General features: G+C 36.7%; 1 protein-coding gene across 6 annotated transcripts in view; it reads right to left on the reverse strand.

Annotated features, from left to right (window-relative positions):
- The window catches only part of CEP128 (centrosomal protein 128), a 408,652-nt gene that overhangs the window by 240,209 nt on the left and 150,628 nt on the right, over nt 1–17,815 (reverse strand). For all 6 annotated transcript variants that reach the window (XM_039257020.1, XM_039257017.1, XM_039257022.1 and 3 more), the window contains 2 exons: nt 16,434–16,493; nt 2,171–2,363 (listed from right to left, as the gene is read on the reverse strand). In XM_039257020.1, coding sequence (XP_039112951.1) covers nt 2,171–2,363; nt 16,434–16,493 — 253 coding nt within the window. The remainder of the gene's footprint in view (nt 1–2,170; nt 2,364–16,433; nt 16,494–17,815) is intronic.

The following is a 17,815-nucleotide window of genomic DNA, read 5'->3' on the forward strand; positions in this document are numbered from 1 at the left end:
CCAGTTGATTAAGGAAAAAAAAAAACTAGAAGCAGGAGAAGCAAAATTATGCTTATTTGCGGATGACATGATAATGTACAAAGAAAACCGTAAGTACTAAGAAATCAGAAACAACAGTAACAACAAAGAGCTAACAAAAAAGCTACTACAACTAATGAATGAGTTTAACATGGTTGCAGAATACAAAGTTAATACATACAAAAAATATCAACTGTACTTCTATCTACTAGAAAAGAATGCTGGAAACGACACTTAATATAGCATCATAGAGAAAAAGCAGGAATAAATCTAAAGAAGATGCCTAGACCTGTTAGCTGAAAAGTACAAAATATCCATGAGAAAAGGTAAAAACCTAAATAAATGTATTAGATACACAATGGCATGGATTGGAAGACTCAATATCAAGACGTCCATTCTTAAATGTGTACATTCAACTCAGTCCTATTAAAATACTAGTAGATTCTCTTTAAAAAACTGACAAGCTAATTCAAGTGCTCTATAGATATAAAACAAGCGATCCATTTTTATTAAATCTGAAAAGTAGAAATAGAACAATCACCTTGAGAGGTTATAAACTTTATAACTTATCTTCTGAAGCTTTTATGGAAAAGCTGGTTATTTGAAAATAATTACTTAAGTGCACAAATATTTGTTCCTTTCCCCTTGGATTTATCCTGTCAACAGTTACAGTTATTTATAATATACTATTGCATTAATCCTCATACAAAAAAATGTTCTACTGGGTGACAATATTGATAATATTTACTAAAAAACCAGGTTGCAATCTAGTATTAGTGAGTAGTCTATAACATGTTTGGAGATCCTACAATGTTTTAGCTATAAATTCCAAACTTAGATTCTGTTGTACTGTCTATATGTGTGTGTGCGTGTGCGTATATAGAGGCATCCTCTGACTTTCACTACTAGCACAGTTTGCATCTTCTACATGCACTAGAGCAGGAGTTCACAAGGGATGGTATAGGAACTATTCAAGACCCCTAATTAATGATACAAAGATATTATTTGCCTTTTTAAGAATATAAAGTGGTCCTGATACAAAAAAAAAAAAAAAATTGAGAATCACTGCAGTATAGCGATAAACAATTTCTAACTGGTACATGTAGAAAGAATAATCCTGATAACTAAGGCAGCACCTGGGTGGCTCAGTCAGTTAAGCGTCCAATTGTTGATTTTGACTCTGGTCATGATCTTACAGTTTGTGAGTTTGAGCTCCAAGTCAGGCTCCCTGCTGACAATGTGGAGCCTTCCTGGGATTCTTTATCCCTCCTTCTCCCTGCACCCCCTCCCAGCTGTCTCTTTCCCTCAAAAATAAGTAAACTTAAAAAAAAAAAAAAGAATCTTGATAACTAAAATGAAAACCCAAAAAAAATTTTAGAGGATTATCATGTGTTAAAGTTTTGTTTTTCTTAGTAGGACACCATATTAATTCTCTTTCCTAATTAATAAAGTTCACCAATAAAGAAAAGACCTAAGCCTGACACATGATACACACAGGATTCCATACGGTGCTCTTTTCCTTCCTCTCATCATGATGCATCCCTACTAGAACCAAACAGAAAAGCAGTTTTCCAAAGTTCCTGTCTAACTTTTAAAGTATTGCCTCAAACTCTCCTTCCCTTACTCTATTATGTTCAACATGGTCCCTATAACCTTCTAATATATTAAACAATTTACCTACTTACTACATTTGTTTTCTGTCACTCCACTCATTACAATGTAAGCTAAACAGGAAGGCTTTTTTCCCCTTTATTCACTGATATATCCTCAGCACCTATAATAGTGCCCAGGACAGAACTGGCACAGAGTAAATATTTAGTGAATAAACTAATGAATATTTTACTGGAGTAAAATATAAACTTCAGCATTTTATCAGAGAAGAACACACATCTTACCAAATGAACACCTGGTACAGGGCTATGTACACAGGAGAGATGCACTAGCTGAAGGAAAAACTTTCAGGGTGAACAGTTTTCTCTTCTGAATCCAGAAATGAAGAAAGACAGGGAGACAAGAGCCAAGGAAAGAAGAGGGATTTGGAAATATTCCAAAGTAGAGACAAGAGAAAAAGGGTTTTTTTTTTTATCCACCTCAACCCTAGGTTTCCACGAATGTAAATGAAGAAAAATAAGAGTAAGAACAGCCAACACACCTCTCTTCTCTTGTTGTATTTCGCCCAGAAGCTGCTCTTGCCTTTCTATCTGTTCGAAGAGACACTGGAGCTCAGATTCCTTGTTTTCGGTCATACTCCTCAGCTGCTGTCTGCAGAGCATCAGCTCGTGCCGCAGACTCCTCTCTCTGTTTTCTCGCTCTTTCAGTTCCTCACAGAGCCACTGGAGCTTAGTCTACAAAAATGACACGAATATCTAATTTTTCAAAAAATCTAGAAAACAGTAGCATTTCAAAACACGAAGGGTAAGTCATGATAATGTGAACAAACATAGACAATAACAAATGTAAGCAAAATTTTAAAATATCCATAATGTTTTAATTTGCAGAATGACTTCAAATTTGGTGTCAAAATTAAGCCAAATTTTCTTGGATTTTTATAAAATATCTGATATCCTCTATCACCTTCGGAAAGGCAATACTACAGAGAAGTCTGGCCTACTGAATTCCCAATCATAACACAATTAGATCCCTGATGTGATAGATAAGGCAGTCTAGTACACTTTAAAGCATTTTAAAGTCATAGCCCACAATAGAACTAGAGACTTGTTACAGAATGTAGTTTAACTCAGAGATTAAAAACAAAAACAAAAAAGATAAAATTCATAGTTTTGGTTCTAAAAAATGCATATCCCCAAGGGTCCAGCTAATTAGGAAAAGATATTCTGTATCACATGAGGGAGATAAAGTTAGTATTTGCCCACATTTAAAAGACTAGGGAATTTAAATGAAGCAACTCTCATTTTCTCAGACTCTAACCACACCATCTTTATTAGTTAGATATTTAAATCAGGGATGAGTACAAAAAAAAAAAATTCTTTCACCTTCGCTAGGACAGGATTTCAGTCAGGTCTCAGGACCTTCCCAAGTGAACCTATCCTTCAAGTTCCAGTTGATTTCAAGTAAAAACAGTCTTCACTTCAGTAAAAAGCAAAATAAGGAAAGAATGGACCAAATAGGAAAGTTAGGTTGAGCTGAGGGAGAATGTCCGTGAATAGCATTCATCAGTAAGCAAGAAAGTTCTAGGCATCCAGAAATCTAGGAGGCTCTCAGGATATTTCACAGTGTATTAAAAGGAGCTGTGGTAGGATAGTTTAGCCTATGATTAAGTGAGATTGGGATATGGGCAGCTAGACTGGGGATCCCCACATGGATCAGCTTTCAAATACCCTCATCACAGAAAAAGATGCCCTCTCTCTCCAGTCAGAAGGTCTGTCTAGCAGACGGTATCTCTATGACATAAAACAAAAATCATCACTAGTCAAATTATGGAAAAATTATACAATAATATTGTAAGGCGACCAATGTACAGTATGTGAACGCATTAAAGGAAGGGAGATCGTGCCTGTAAAGGCAAAAGCTAGATCACATTTATTATAAATGCTCATCAAAAACAAAGTGGGGGACTTCATGGAAGTTTGCCTTCCAGAAGGATGGCACGAGTTCTGCAATGCTGCTCTCTAATGAAAATGTCAGGTAGAGGCTGGATAAGGGCAGGGGAGGGACCGCACCCTGCAGGCAGAAGCCCCACTCCACATTCCAGGAGGGCACTGCCGAGAAGACGGGGCTCCCTCTTCTCCCAGTTCACAGTCAAGTTATTTGGTATTATGGCACAATAAGAAAGACATTTGGTCTCTGTCCCTAATTCTTGGCACAGAGGTCCTGAAAGCCCCGGAACTTCCAGAGTGAGAAGAATGTCCTTTGTTATTCATAACAAGCTCTGAGATCACACCCAAGCTCATGCCAATGAAGTGGTTTAGGGTGGGGAGTTGGACACTTAACCAACTGAGCCACCCAGGCGCCCCCAAAACCTCCTGAACAATGAGATTGGATTAGCTTCCAGACTGGTGAACATAGCCACATGCCAGGAGCATGAGACATCCCCTAACTCTATGGGGACTCTTGGGACCTTGCCCTATATCACCTCTTCATTTGGCTGCTTATTTGTATCCTTTGTACATAAACTGGTAATAGTAAGTAAAGTATTTCCCTTAGGTCTGTGGGTCATTACAGCAAATTACTGAAACTGAGGAGAGAGCTGTGGGAACCCCCAGTTTGTAGCCAGGTCAGAGGGAAGTGTAGGTAACCTGGGGACCCAGTACTTGTGACTGGCAACTGAACTGGGTGGAGCTGGCACTGAGCCCTTAACCTGTGGTATTTGCACTAACTCTGGGTAGTTTTTGTCAGCGCTGAATTAAATTGCAGGACACCCCACTGGTATCTGCAGAGAACTGGAGAATTACCTCATTTGGAAAACTCACACATCTGGAATCAAAAGTGATGCGAGCAGAAACAGATCATTAATAATAGGCATGGCACTGGAAGGTCAGACAGCTAGGATTTTTCATCGTCATAGCTCTGATTTAAGTAGGCTAAACTGCAGGCAAGTGCAGCAGAGAACCTAGGGATTCCTTCCATTACCAACCCCTCACTGACAGCATGGCCACTCTACGTCAGACACAACAGCCTGAGAATAGTGCTATCCAATGTGCCGTTTCCAGAAACTCTGAGAAGGAGGGATGAAAGCCACATGATCATATCAAGATTCAGAAAAAGTGTACAATGAAATTCAACACCTATTTCCAATAAAGGTACTCAAAGAAGGGAATGGAAGGGAAATTTCTCAACCTGATAAAACACTTTTATGAAAAACCCATAACTATTATCATACTTAATGGTTAAAGACTGAATGTTTCATCCCTAAAATCATAAAGAAGAAAATAAAGTCTGCCCTCACCACTTTTGCCTAACATTGTATTAGGAGGTCATAGCATGGCAATTATGCAGGAAAATCTAATTATACACAAATCACTTGTACATCAATACACTCGAATCATCAATCCAAAACTAAGTTAAAAAGACCATCATGTTTACAATAGCATCAAAAGAATACTTAATAACATACTTTTAGACAGTGCAAAATGTCTACTCTAAAACTATAAAAACACTGTTGAAAAAATTAAAGAAGGCCTAAATAAACAAGAAGATATTCCATGTACAAACATCATTAAACTTAATATCATTAAGGTATTAAGAGAAATACTCCCTAAACTGATCTACAGACTTAATACAATGCCTATCAAAATCCCAGGTGACATCTTTGGAGAAACTGACAACTTAATCTTAAATTTCATATGGATATTCAAGGGAGCTAAAATAGCCAAAAACAGGTGTTGAAAAAGAAGAACAAAATTGGAGGAGTCACACATAACTGATTTTAAAACTGACTAGAAAGCCTGAGTAATCAAGACAGTGTGGTACTGGCATTAGGACATAGATCAATGGATTTAAACCCATACACTGGGTCAACTGATTTTCAACAAGGGCTCCAAAAACAATTTGATGAGGAAAGATTAGTCTTTTCAACCAACAGTACTGGGAAAACTGAATATCCATATGCAAAAGAATAAAGTTGGACCTATACTTCACACCATCTTCAAAAATTAATTCAAGGGGAACCTGGTTAAGCGTCTGACTCTAGATTTCAGCTCAGGTCATGATGTCATTGTTCTTGGGTTCGAGCCCCACCTCAGGCTCCATGTTATCGGGATGGAGCCTGCTTGGGATTCTCTCCCTCTCTCTTTCTCCCCCTCCTCCACTATCCCTCTCAAACTAAATAAAATTTAAAAACAATAACTCAAAATGGATCAAAGACCTAAATGTAAGAACTAAAAATATCAGATTCCTAGAAGAAAGCACAGCTGTAAGTCTTTGAAACCCTGGTTTGGCAACATGAATTTCCTAGATACAACACCTAAATCACAAGCAACCAAAGAAAAAAGTTGTTAAGTTGGCCTATTAAAACCACTGTGCTTCAAAGATCACAATCAACTAACTGAAACAACAACCCACTGAACAGGAGAAGATAATTGTAGATCATATATCGGAGAAAGGCCAATTTAGGATGATACATAAATAACTCAGTAATAAAAAGACATAATGAATTAAGCAAGAGACAGTTCTTCAAAGAACATATACAAATGGCCAATAATCACATGAAAAGATGCTAAGTATCATTAACCATCACAAAAATGCAAATCAAAACCACAGGGAGATTCCATTTCACACCCAGCAAGATACTAGAATCAAAAAGAGAGAAGATTAACAACTGTTGGTATGTGTAGAGAATTAAAGTTCTTATAAAATGATGGTAGGAGTGTACAATCATGCAGTCTCTTTGGAAAACCATCTGACAATTCTTCAAAAGGGTAAACATAGTGACAATATAACCCAGCAATTCTACTCCTAAGTATGTATTCAGAAGAAATGAAAACATGTTCATGCAAAAACTTGTACCCAAATGTTCACAGCAGCATTATTCATGATAGCCAAGAAATGGAAAAAATCCAAATGAACATTCACTGATAAATGGATGAATAAAATGTGGTATATCCATACAATGGACTATTATTTAGCAATGAAGTGAGGCACTGACATATGCTACAACACAGATGAGCCTTGAAAACATTCTGCTAAATGAAAGAAGTTATTCATAAAGGACCATATACTATATGATTCCATTTATAGGAAATATCCAGAACTGGCAAATCTATAGAGACAGGAAGATTACTTGTGGACTAAGGCTATGGGGGGGGAGGGGCGAGGGGTGATGAGTGGGATGGACAAATTTAGGAGGTGATGGCTAAAGGGTCCATATTTTCTTTTTAGGGTGATAAAATATTCCAAAATTCATTGTGGTTGTGGCTTCACACTTCTGTGAATACATCTATAAGTAGTGAAGGATACACTCTAAATAGGTCAATTGTATGGTATGTGAATTATATCACAATTGAGCTATTTAACAATTAACAAAAGGAAGAAGGGAAATAAGAAGGGACAGAATAACAAAGCTAAAGTTAAATCTCCTTGCAGAGATAACACCTGGCTTTAGTATCTGCTACATAATTTACAGGCTTCTGTCTTACCTGAATGTCACTAGATAAAAACAGGAAGTCCCCAACTTAAATTGAACTGTGTAAGGTGCCTGGGTGGCTCAGTCAATTAAGCATCAGGCTTCAACTCAGGTCATGATCTTGCACTCCGTGAGTTCAAGCCCAGCGTCAGGCTCTGTGCTGACAGCTCAGAGCCTGAAGCCTGCTTCAGATTTTGCATCTCTTTTTCTCTCCGCCCCTAGGCTCCTGCGCACTTGCTCGTGCGCGCTTGCTCATTCTCTCTCTCTCTCTCTCTTTCTGTCTCTCTCTCCCTCTCTCTCTCTCAAAAGTACATAAACATTAAAAAAAGTTTAAATTAAATTGAGCTGTGGACTTCCAATTATGATTGCAAAAATTTAATTAAGACTGATTTCCTAATATCCATTTTGAAATTCCCATGCAAGTACAAGAAGATAAAAAGCTTCCATAGGACAGGGGACCAGGAAACATAGTCAACTCTCTACCAGACAAAAGCAACATTTTCTACTACATCTTTTTTCTAAATAAAGCATGGAGGCAGAATATAGGGTCAAAGGTGAGGGAGAGCGATATACCACCATCCCCACTGAACCATAATATGAGAGAGACAAGGAAGTGAATTGGACTATTCTTTCAAAAGCAACTTCTATGTACAGAGTGGAGCACATGTTGGAGGCTGGCACTCAAGAGGCTGTTACCAATATTCAAAACAAGCGAAAATGAAAAGGAATGGCTCCAAGTGTATGTATTTGAGACTTAAATGCTAGGGGGAAAAGAGAAAGGAATCAGTACTGAAGTTTAAGTTTCTAGCTGAAGAAACTGTGAAAGAAGAAAACTAGAAGCAAAGATTTAGGAGTTAAACAGTTAACAACAAGTTGGAATAAGATCAAATTGTTAGGACTAACACACAGAAGTATAAATGACTGGTTGGATATATAGATCTAAAGCTCGAGAGACATGGATGAGACATACAAAGTAAAGAATCAATAGCACCAAGGCAAAACAGTCCACGGAGTGTCTGTGAAGATGAGAGAGAAGAGTTTAGAAGAGATGAACACAAGAGAAAACTAAACATAAAGTTGAGAAGTAGTCGTTGGAAAGGCAGGAAGAAATCAAGTCTTCCAAAGGAAGAAAATAAAAATAGTATAACAGGATGGATATTCTTTGTGTCAAAGACTGCCACGAGCAAAGGGCTAGTATATTTAGCAGATAAAACAATATACATCTTTGTCAAAAACAACTGGAGTTCAGCCCACCAAACCAAATGGACTGAAAATATGAACGCCAAACTGTTGATGATTATGCCTACTCAGGAGAGAGGTGTAAAAAGGGAAAGGAGGATATACATTCCAAATTTATTCTCCATACTTCTATATTGCTAACGTCTTAAAAATGAGAATGTGTTCGGGTCGCCTGGGTGGCTTAGTCGGTTAAGCACCCGACTTTCGCTTAGGTCATGATCTCGCGGTTCGTGGGTTCGGGCCCCGCGTCGGGCTCTGTGCTGACTGCCAGCTCAGAGCCTGGAGCCTGTTTCAGTCTGTGACTCCCTCTCTCTCTGACCCTCCCCTGCTCACGCTGTCTCTCTCTCTCTCTCTTAGAAATAAATAAAACATTAAAAAAAAAAAATGAGAATGTGTTCAATGCACTATGTAAGAAAAAATTATTCTAGACAATTTAATCGGTAATTTTAGATATGTCAGGTGGAAAATGATTCTAAAACATTAGTACTTAAGTCATTTATTAATTGATATTAACTAGGCAAAATAAGAGAAAGTCTACACTATTGCTGCCTGTTTCTATGTCAAAACTACAATCTGAATAGAGGCACCTGGGTGGCTCAGCTGGTTAACTGGCCAACTCTTGATTTCAGCTCAGGTCATGATCTCAAGGTTTGTGAGTTCTAGCCCCACTGGGTTGTGTGCTGTGAGCACAGAGCCTGCTTAAGGTTCTCTCTCCCCCACACCCCCCTCATGCCTGCATTCTCTTTCTCTCGCTTTCAAAATAAATAAATAAACTTAAAAAAAAAATCTGAATCTAGAACATACTCTTTGTTCACCTCATCAAACTTTAGCAGTTATTCAAGAAAAATAAATAAACGAAAAAGCCCAAGTAATTATCGTATTATTATTGGCATGATGCAAGAGAAAAGGGGAAAATCAGATGTATGATTTCTGGAAAAGATATATTTTCAACCACGTCTTTTTGCTGCTTTTTTGGTACCTTAAGCACGTGCATATCTTTATCCTTATATATTAATAAATTTGATATACTAAATCCTTAAGACTTTTTTCAAGAATTTAAAAATATTCTTCAATTTAAAGCACCTTGGGAATGGATGTGTGTTCATGTTTGTATGTGCACACACACTACAACTAGCATAGTGTTCTGCACATAGTGAGGACAGGACACATGCAATTAAGTGAAAAATTAGGTGCTGTTAAGTTCTTTTAAAGAGTAGCATCTTACATTTAATTAATAAAACAGAAAAATAAAATATCTTGAAAACAAAAAAATCCAAAAAAAACTTTTGTATATTAAGAAAGTTTAATGAACACTGATAAGAAACACACTTAGGACCTGAACACTATTGATTTGGATTATAAAAATACCACCAGGAAGAAGGGCTGGAAGGATGGATGCTCCTTCTAATGGGATTATGTCCAAGGTTCTTCTCAACTCCAACACTTTCCTATCACATAAGAATGAACCATTAAGTTTATCAGGTCTTCTGATACCTCAAAAGGAAAACAAATTCCATGCTGTAATTATGCAAGTGGATATTTTTTTAAATGTTCGCTACCAACACTATGTTTTAAAACTGATGGGGTCCAAACAAAGTGAGTCTTTGGGGATCACCAGTTTCAATCATTCCATTTAATTTGTTCTTGCCCAGGGATTTAAATGCAAATTTAGAATGTAACTACACATTTCCCATTTCTCAAAAATTTCCCACTTACTCCATCTCAATCTTTGGCCTGTGCTCAGTGCCTTGCTAAGAGTTGATAATGGTAGAACAAAAAAATTTCTTGTCATGACAATAATCCTATTGGTTTTGGTAAAAAAAAAAAAAAAAAAAAAAAAAAAAAACAACAACAAATAATTTCTGAAACAAAGCATCAATCAGGTTTGATATGTGTTACGGACTAATCGTATCCCCCTCAAGTTTACATGAAGACCTCAGGTGACTCTGTTTAGAGGTAAGGCTTTTAGGGAGGAAATAAAGGCTAAATGAGGTTACCACAGTGGGGCCCTAATCCTATAGGACTGGCCTTCTTCTAAGAGGAGGAAGAGACACTCTGTCTTCCAACCCCCAATTCTTCCAACAATACTCCCACCCTACACCCTCAAAATGCCCCTCCCCCTACATGAAAGGTGGCCATTTACAACTCAGGAAGAAGCCTCACCAGAAACTGACCCTGGCACCTTGATCTTGGACTTCTAGGCTCCAGAACCATAGGAAAATAAATATCTCTTGTTTAAGCCACCCAGTCTGTGAGATTTCATTAGAGTGGCCTGAACAGATTGATCTGCAGCTTCATTTTATTCCTATAAAGCCTTTATCCTATCAACATACAAAATTTAAGAATAAGTTATAGTTAGATGCTTGTTATGAATTGAATATGCATGCAGAATATATTATTAATCCTAAAAACAAAATACCAACTTATGGAAATTTAATCAACCAATAGTCAATTATGAGAATCAGTGTTTGTTAGAGAAACACCAACATCTTTCATTAAATGTCTTGGAGAAACAGCTTGGAACACAGCATAGGAATAACTTTACCAATTCCAAATAATAATTACCTGACAAGGCTATTAATCACAGTGCAAACACCATTCTATTAACCACTCACAAGAGTATCTTAAAGATTACATAATAGGCTCATTTATTTAACTACATCAGAAAGTATTGCTAAACAAACTAAAATTGAGAAAGAATTTCTAAATAATGCAGTTTTTTACCTTCATAGTTGACAGCTTGGAATTAGGTAGGAATAAGTATCTAGTAAAACAATCAAAATGATCTTTTTAATTTGTAAGAATCCTCTAGTGAGATTTAGTGTAATAATATACTAAAGTCATTAAGGAATGACTCAAAGCTAAAACCAAGGGAAATACAAAATTTGAATAAAAAGATTATAGCTGATAGAGTTAGCAATAATACCAGAGCCCATAATTTTGCTGCTTTTAACTACCATACTTCCTTTGCCAAAACTCAAAAAACAATTTTGAGAGGAAATGCTTAAAAACCAAAGGTAAAGGAAGATGATGGCAATTTCTGAGAATGTGACAGGCAACCAAAACAAAAATTAAACCAAAGTGCAAAATTCAAACCCAAATCAACCTCAAAATACAATTTTAGTAATACTCTGTCCATTTTTCTACGTAGTTATGGATACAATCAAGAAGAAAAAAAAACCTCCATAATAAGAGTGCATATGTAAAAATACAAAATGTTTTTCTTCCATTAAACTGAATGTGTTCCATGCACACAATCTAAAGTATCCTTAATGAATCAAGCACCTGAGTGTTTGTATCTCATTTTGAGGTCTACACTAGAAAGATAAAATAATAGATGATTATTCACATCCTTCAACAAGAATTAAATACACTGGGCCCAATACTTCTCATACAATGAGTGTTTTAAAAAATCTGTATCACTAAAAAGACTATATGAATAAATGTAAGATTTATATTCAAAGGTAGATTATACTATCAATCAAGAAAGACTGACACAAAATTCAGAGACCCATGTTCTAAATCCTTCTCAGTAACTAATTAGCTTTATGTCATTAGGTACAACAATTCCCAGGGCCTCCTTCTCATCAAAAAAAAATGGAGAAGTTAAACTACATGATCTCTGAAGCTGTTTCAGTTTTAATATTTCAAAAATGACAGGGAGAAGCAACACCAGAACACATTATACCATCAAAAGTGTGACTCTATGGAATGATATCAAACACAGAAATAAAGGAAAATCCCCCAAATACTTTTGAAGTCTATTTCTTATCTATAAAACCTTAAAAGTTTACAGTTCTGATCAAATAAACAATTATTTGATAATTAGTAGGTTTACTGAAATCTAATCTGTATGCTATTTACTCTTCAGTGATATTTAAGCTGAAGAAATAACATGAGTAGAAAAATGTTGCATTCCTAATATAATTACTCTTTAAAAATATATGTATATATTTATTAAGCATTTAGGTAAGTATTGTGGTAAGTGCTCAAGATGCAATGAGGAACAGGATGGACACAGGTCTTCCCTCATGAAGCTTATAGACTAAAGAAAAGAGAAGAATAAATAGGATAAAGATCAACAAGGAAGAGAGCATTACAGCCAAAGAAGCACATAAATTTAGCTTTTTGCATCTTAAGGGAATAATTAGCACCAGACATCCAGAATACATGTATTCTGCAAACAACACAGCACTCAGGATCCTGCCTTATGCTGAAGAGCAGCTGACACAGGCTTTTCTTGTATTTGCTATCACAAAATGATTAACTCAAGATCTGGGAACAACAGTGACTGATACTCTCTTGTACTGTCTTTCCATCCTGAGAGTACCTGCCTGCTCGAGATTTGATCTTTTTTTTTTTTTTCGAGATTTGATCTTTTCTCCACATTTTGTTTCAATGTCTCTGCGCTTTCTCATTTCTTTCCATGATTTGCACCTAAACTCTGATCTTTGCTTTTGTCCCTGCTTCTCTTTGGGGCTTCCTGTCTAAATGGGACTTTCTAGATATCAAACCCAGTGCTGGCAACTCTTTCAATACTTCTGCTGGCTTGTCTATCTAGGACTGTCTATGCCATTCTATTCAGATACCAGTCTTTGAGTGGGATCTCCTACTTTGTCTTGAAAACCATAGACATCTCATCCTCAATCACTCCATTTGACACAACATTAAACATCATCTGCATATTGTCACCAAAACATTACTTCAGTGTGTCCCTTCCTCTGAATCTCTAAAATTTCCTTGGTTTGGACTTTCACCCCAGAGCCTCTGGTCTCACTCAAAGAACTCTTAACTGGTCTTCCTGCCTTCGGTCTTTCCACCTCTACTCCACCTTTTACATCACTATCTGAGTAATGCTTCTAAAATATGAGCATGAATTGACCAGTATTCTGTTCAAATCTCCTTTTTGGTTCCCCCACCAAATGCAAAACTGGACTCAAACTTTTGAAATGGCATACAATGTTCTTCTTGGTAGACCTATTCTCTACCTCTTTCTAAAGCCCTATCCCTGCCATTCTCTGCCTCACATTTTCACATTGTAGTATTGCCAAATCCCTTGGGTTTCTTTCCATTTATGATGCTGTTCCTCTTCTATACCATTCCTACAACTGTCTACTCTGCATGCCTGGTCTTTCCTTTTATCTGGCCAGCTGCAAAATTCACCTGAGGGATCAGACTCTGTGGCAGCTTCTGCACACCTACCTGTATCACTGCTCTTATATATGATATTGAAATTATCGATGTAAGTGTCAGCTTTTCTAGGAAAAAAAAAATGTTCCTCAAGCAAAAAGATCATGCAAAATTCATCATTATGCCCACAGAACGTAATCTAGCATCTGGGACACAGTAGCTACTCAGTAAATTCTTTTCAAACTGAATAAAATTTACCCTCTAAATGCCTTGTTGGGATTTATGACATAAACAAATCGCTGCTCTATTGGAACTGCTTGTCTGGTATTCCTCAATGGTATTCCTTAGTTCTCATTCCTCTTCCTCCCTGTAATGTATCGTTCTTCCCATTCTTTGGTTATTTTATCTGCAAGCCTGGTCCAATTCTTAGTTGGACTTTATATTATGTAACCAATGCCGACAAAGCAACAGTGACCCTATCCTCACCCAATCCCCTAGTTCTTCCAGGATTAACACTAACAGAAGAAATTCATTTGGCAGATTTATGAAAACAATTACCAAATGCCCTCCGAGGTCCTTCTAACACTGCAAGATGTCAGCATGGACTAGCTGAATAGCAATTCTACTTTCCATATAGTTTTGTCCTCTGATTTCAGATCTTATCTTCAATACTTATGGAGCTGTCTAGTCATAGTTCATGGGAATTACAGTATTGTAGCCCATCAATAACCTAAGCCATCTTTCTGGTAAATAGACCCAATTCCTCCTTAGTCAGTTGGTCAGCGTGGTATTGCTTATCATGACCCTTTTACGCTGTACAGGAACGGCTGTCTCACAAGGTATTAAAACTCGTCTGATCAGAAGTTCAATCCCATTAAATGATAAGGGAAAACTGCTCACTAGTTCTCAAATTAAAGAGCTATGATTAAGAGTCATCTCTGGCTCTCATAATTTAACTGAACAACAGCAGTGAAAGCTTTCTTTTCAGAAATGATAAAGATTTGAGCTTGCAAGAAAATTCCAAGTACACTGCTCTTGTCATCAGAATTGAGGAGTTGGGAAAAAGAAAAAAGTGAAATGCTTTATTAATGCACAACAGAAGCTGCTAGCTCCAAGATTTCTGAGCCAGCAAAACATGTATATTCTGAATTTACTATGCAGGTGGGATAAATACAATTTTGCATTTAGTTCTATCAAAACCAGTTAGGGATGAACAGCATCACCGTACTTAAAGTAGGAGGAACATTTTTCAAGGTTGGGTAAATTTCAATGGTCAAACATAATGCTGCTCATTTCTTATTAAGGATGCTTTAAAAAAAAAAAAAAAAAAAAGGTTTCCTTAATGCACAGCTGGTCTTCAAAGGTGAACCATGTCTTTCTATCAACCCCCTCCCCCATACCTTGCTCACCAAGCTCAGGGCATTATCTTGTTTATTCAGGTATTCTTAACTTCTTGCCATTATTATACCTCTAATTAGCCAACTGGAGAACTCCTATCTATGTTTTATATGATCAAGTTAAATGCTGCACTTTTGCAGAAGCCATCTGTAACGTGCCGGCAGCACCAAACCCTCCTAACCTTCCAGTGCTGATATCACAGTCAGTTCTTCCTCCTTTTGCGTTTGTCAATGTGTATGTATTTCTGTAACAATATAACAAACCTTAAGGATTTTTAAACTGTTTACATCTCCATTTCCCTTATTAATTTCCATGGCTTGCTGGCACTGATAACCCTCATGCCTACACATACCAAAAAAAGCCCATAGTCAATAGATCTCGGCTAAATGAAGATTTTAGACAGTCTCCCACATAATGGTGAGAACATGAATTGTGAGTCTGACATACTATGCAGTCCATGTTCCCATTTTTTATTTGGCACTGGAAAAGCATACGTTTTCTAAAACCTCCCTTTTCTCATATATTTAAATAAGGATACCGCACGAACTTAAAATTTCTTTCAAACAATAAAATCCTAAATTGGACCACAATTGATCAGGTTTATAGTACTGCTGGGTTTTTGTTTTTTTTTTCAAGTTTATTTATTTTGAGAGAGAGTGTGAGCTGGGTAGGGGTGGGGGATGAGAGGAGAGAATCCCAGCAGGCCCCCCACTACCAGAATGGAGCCCAATGCAGGGCTTGAACCATGACATCATAACCTAAGCCTAAGTCAGTTGATTAATCAACTGAGCCACCCATGTGCCTCAAAGCAGAAAGAGACTAGCCTGGGAAGGAATGTAAGTCCTTGAGTGTCAACACTTGGATAAACAGACATCTACATCTTATGTGGTCACAAATTTCTATATATTTTAATTAAAGAATTTCCAAGTTGATCTGATAGATGAAGACAGCTGGTAATGATCCCAGAGTGCAGAAGAATCTTTTTGTTAAAATGAGCAAATTGTTCGATTTTATTTAGATTTTCTTACCTACCCTTTAAATTTAAATCATCATGCAAAAGAACCATGAAGGAAGAAAGTTATCTTCAGAACATAACGTTTACCCTTCCCGTTTTGTAACTGAAGAGACAAGATATCCGGAGAAATGAAGGGAGTTCTTTGAGCCACAGAGAGATTTGACAGGCTTTGAGCTGACCTTCAGGAACAAAAATATTTGAGGAATCTAGGTGTAAGTAAAGGTTGGTTATAGTGGTCCTGACCTTTGTACATTTCCAGAGGCTCTGCCTATCCCAAGGAAAAGGCAAAAGAATCTCTCTAACGATCTAGTTTTACTACTTCAACAGTTTTACCTTCCTTTATTCTCTCCTTCCATGCCTCTATAGTTAAGCTAATTTGTAAATGTTAAACTAAAGGAACGTGGAGGTTTCTTAAATTAATGAATCTTCCCCAGGAACGAAGTATTACAGCTTCATTGCTATGTTATATAACAAAATGGTACGGTTATCCCAAACAGGACACCTTGAAGGTCATAAATACCATGATAACTTTGGGATTTAAAAACAAAGTACCTTGCTTTCTGCTAACCAGCGATGTGGATCATAATTGATATCAGGACCAGATGAAAACACCTACAAAAAAAGGAAATAGTGTATTAGAAGTAGAATTTTCTCTGAAATGAACTTACATAAATGAAATTCTTCGCCATAGCACGTAAAAGTTTAATCCCTAAATGTGAAGGTTTAAAAAGAAGAAAGTTCAGTTTCAAGTACTCAACGAATTCTAAGCCACCATTTATTATGTTCATTTATGTACACGTGTATATATGTATGTACTCATTGAGAGTAAATATTTGGCTCAAATACAGAGGCACGTATCAGCTCTCAAAGTGTTGTCACTGCTAGAATCTTTAGAGCTGACTCCACGGAGTTCTGGCAGACAGCCACAATCAAACCAGTTTATTTCATTTTTTCATTTGTTTCTTTTCCTCAGTCTTGTTCCATATAATATATTTCACAGTGGGTTAGATGTAATTACATGGAAACTTAATTCTTTGTCTCTTTCTTTAATTTTATACTGTGAGGGTCATTTTGTCTCATTAATGTTTGTGTAGAATTGACAGAAACTAATCAACAGGACTTTGTGCAAACGTTGCTTTATATTTCATGATGCTAACAAAATCCTACAATAAATAGGTTGTCTATACCAGCTGCCTTGATTTCCTTCATACCAACTCATTTATAAAATCCCTTGCCATCTGGTTCTGCCTTATTACTAATAAAATGATGTTCAAAGGCTGTCAATGACTTTATGATTGTAAACATAAATTGTTTTTCAGTTCCTACTTGCTTTGAAACAGGTGCTACCTGTGATATTTTTACAGGACTCCTTTCTAGTAATTTTGTTTAAAAATATCCTATCCCTCTGCAAGGCATCTATTCCTATCCCCATACTACCTGAAGTGTGTGCACATCACTCCCCTAAGGAATATCATTAGGTGATTCATTTAGACACATGACGAATGTATAATGATGCTGACCATATGCTGTAAACAAACATGTTGTATTCTTAGCTCCCACTTTTCTCTCCTACACTTTTCTAACCATCCAAATCCCACCCAACTCACAAGCCTCCTTGTCTTCGGTGAAATTCTGCCTATTCTAGCTTATAGTGTTTTCTTCCTCTTTGAACTCTGTGACTTGCAAGCATCTACTTCTCACTGATTCTGATGTTTTTCTTATTATTTTCTATTCATCTGTGTCATAGTTTTAATTAAATCTTCAGTGACCTAAGGTCTAGTGCTAAAGACTAAAAAATTTAAAATAATTCGATAGAAGTACAAATAATGTTCCTATTTTGTGATTTTTTTTTTTTACATATTTATATATAGTTTAAGAAAAGAGCCTGTCCGCTTACAGGTGATGTGACTCAATTTCTCTAAGCCGCAGGTTAT

Source organism: Hyaena hyaena, unplaced genomic scaffold (assembly GCF_003009895.1).
Source record: "Hyaena hyaena isolate Hyena2069 unplaced genomic scaffold, ASM300989v1 scaffold_597, whole genome shotgun sequence".
NCBI classification, from domain to species: domain Eukaryota; kingdom Metazoa; phylum Chordata; class Mammalia; order Carnivora; family Hyaenidae; genus Hyaena; species Hyaena hyaena.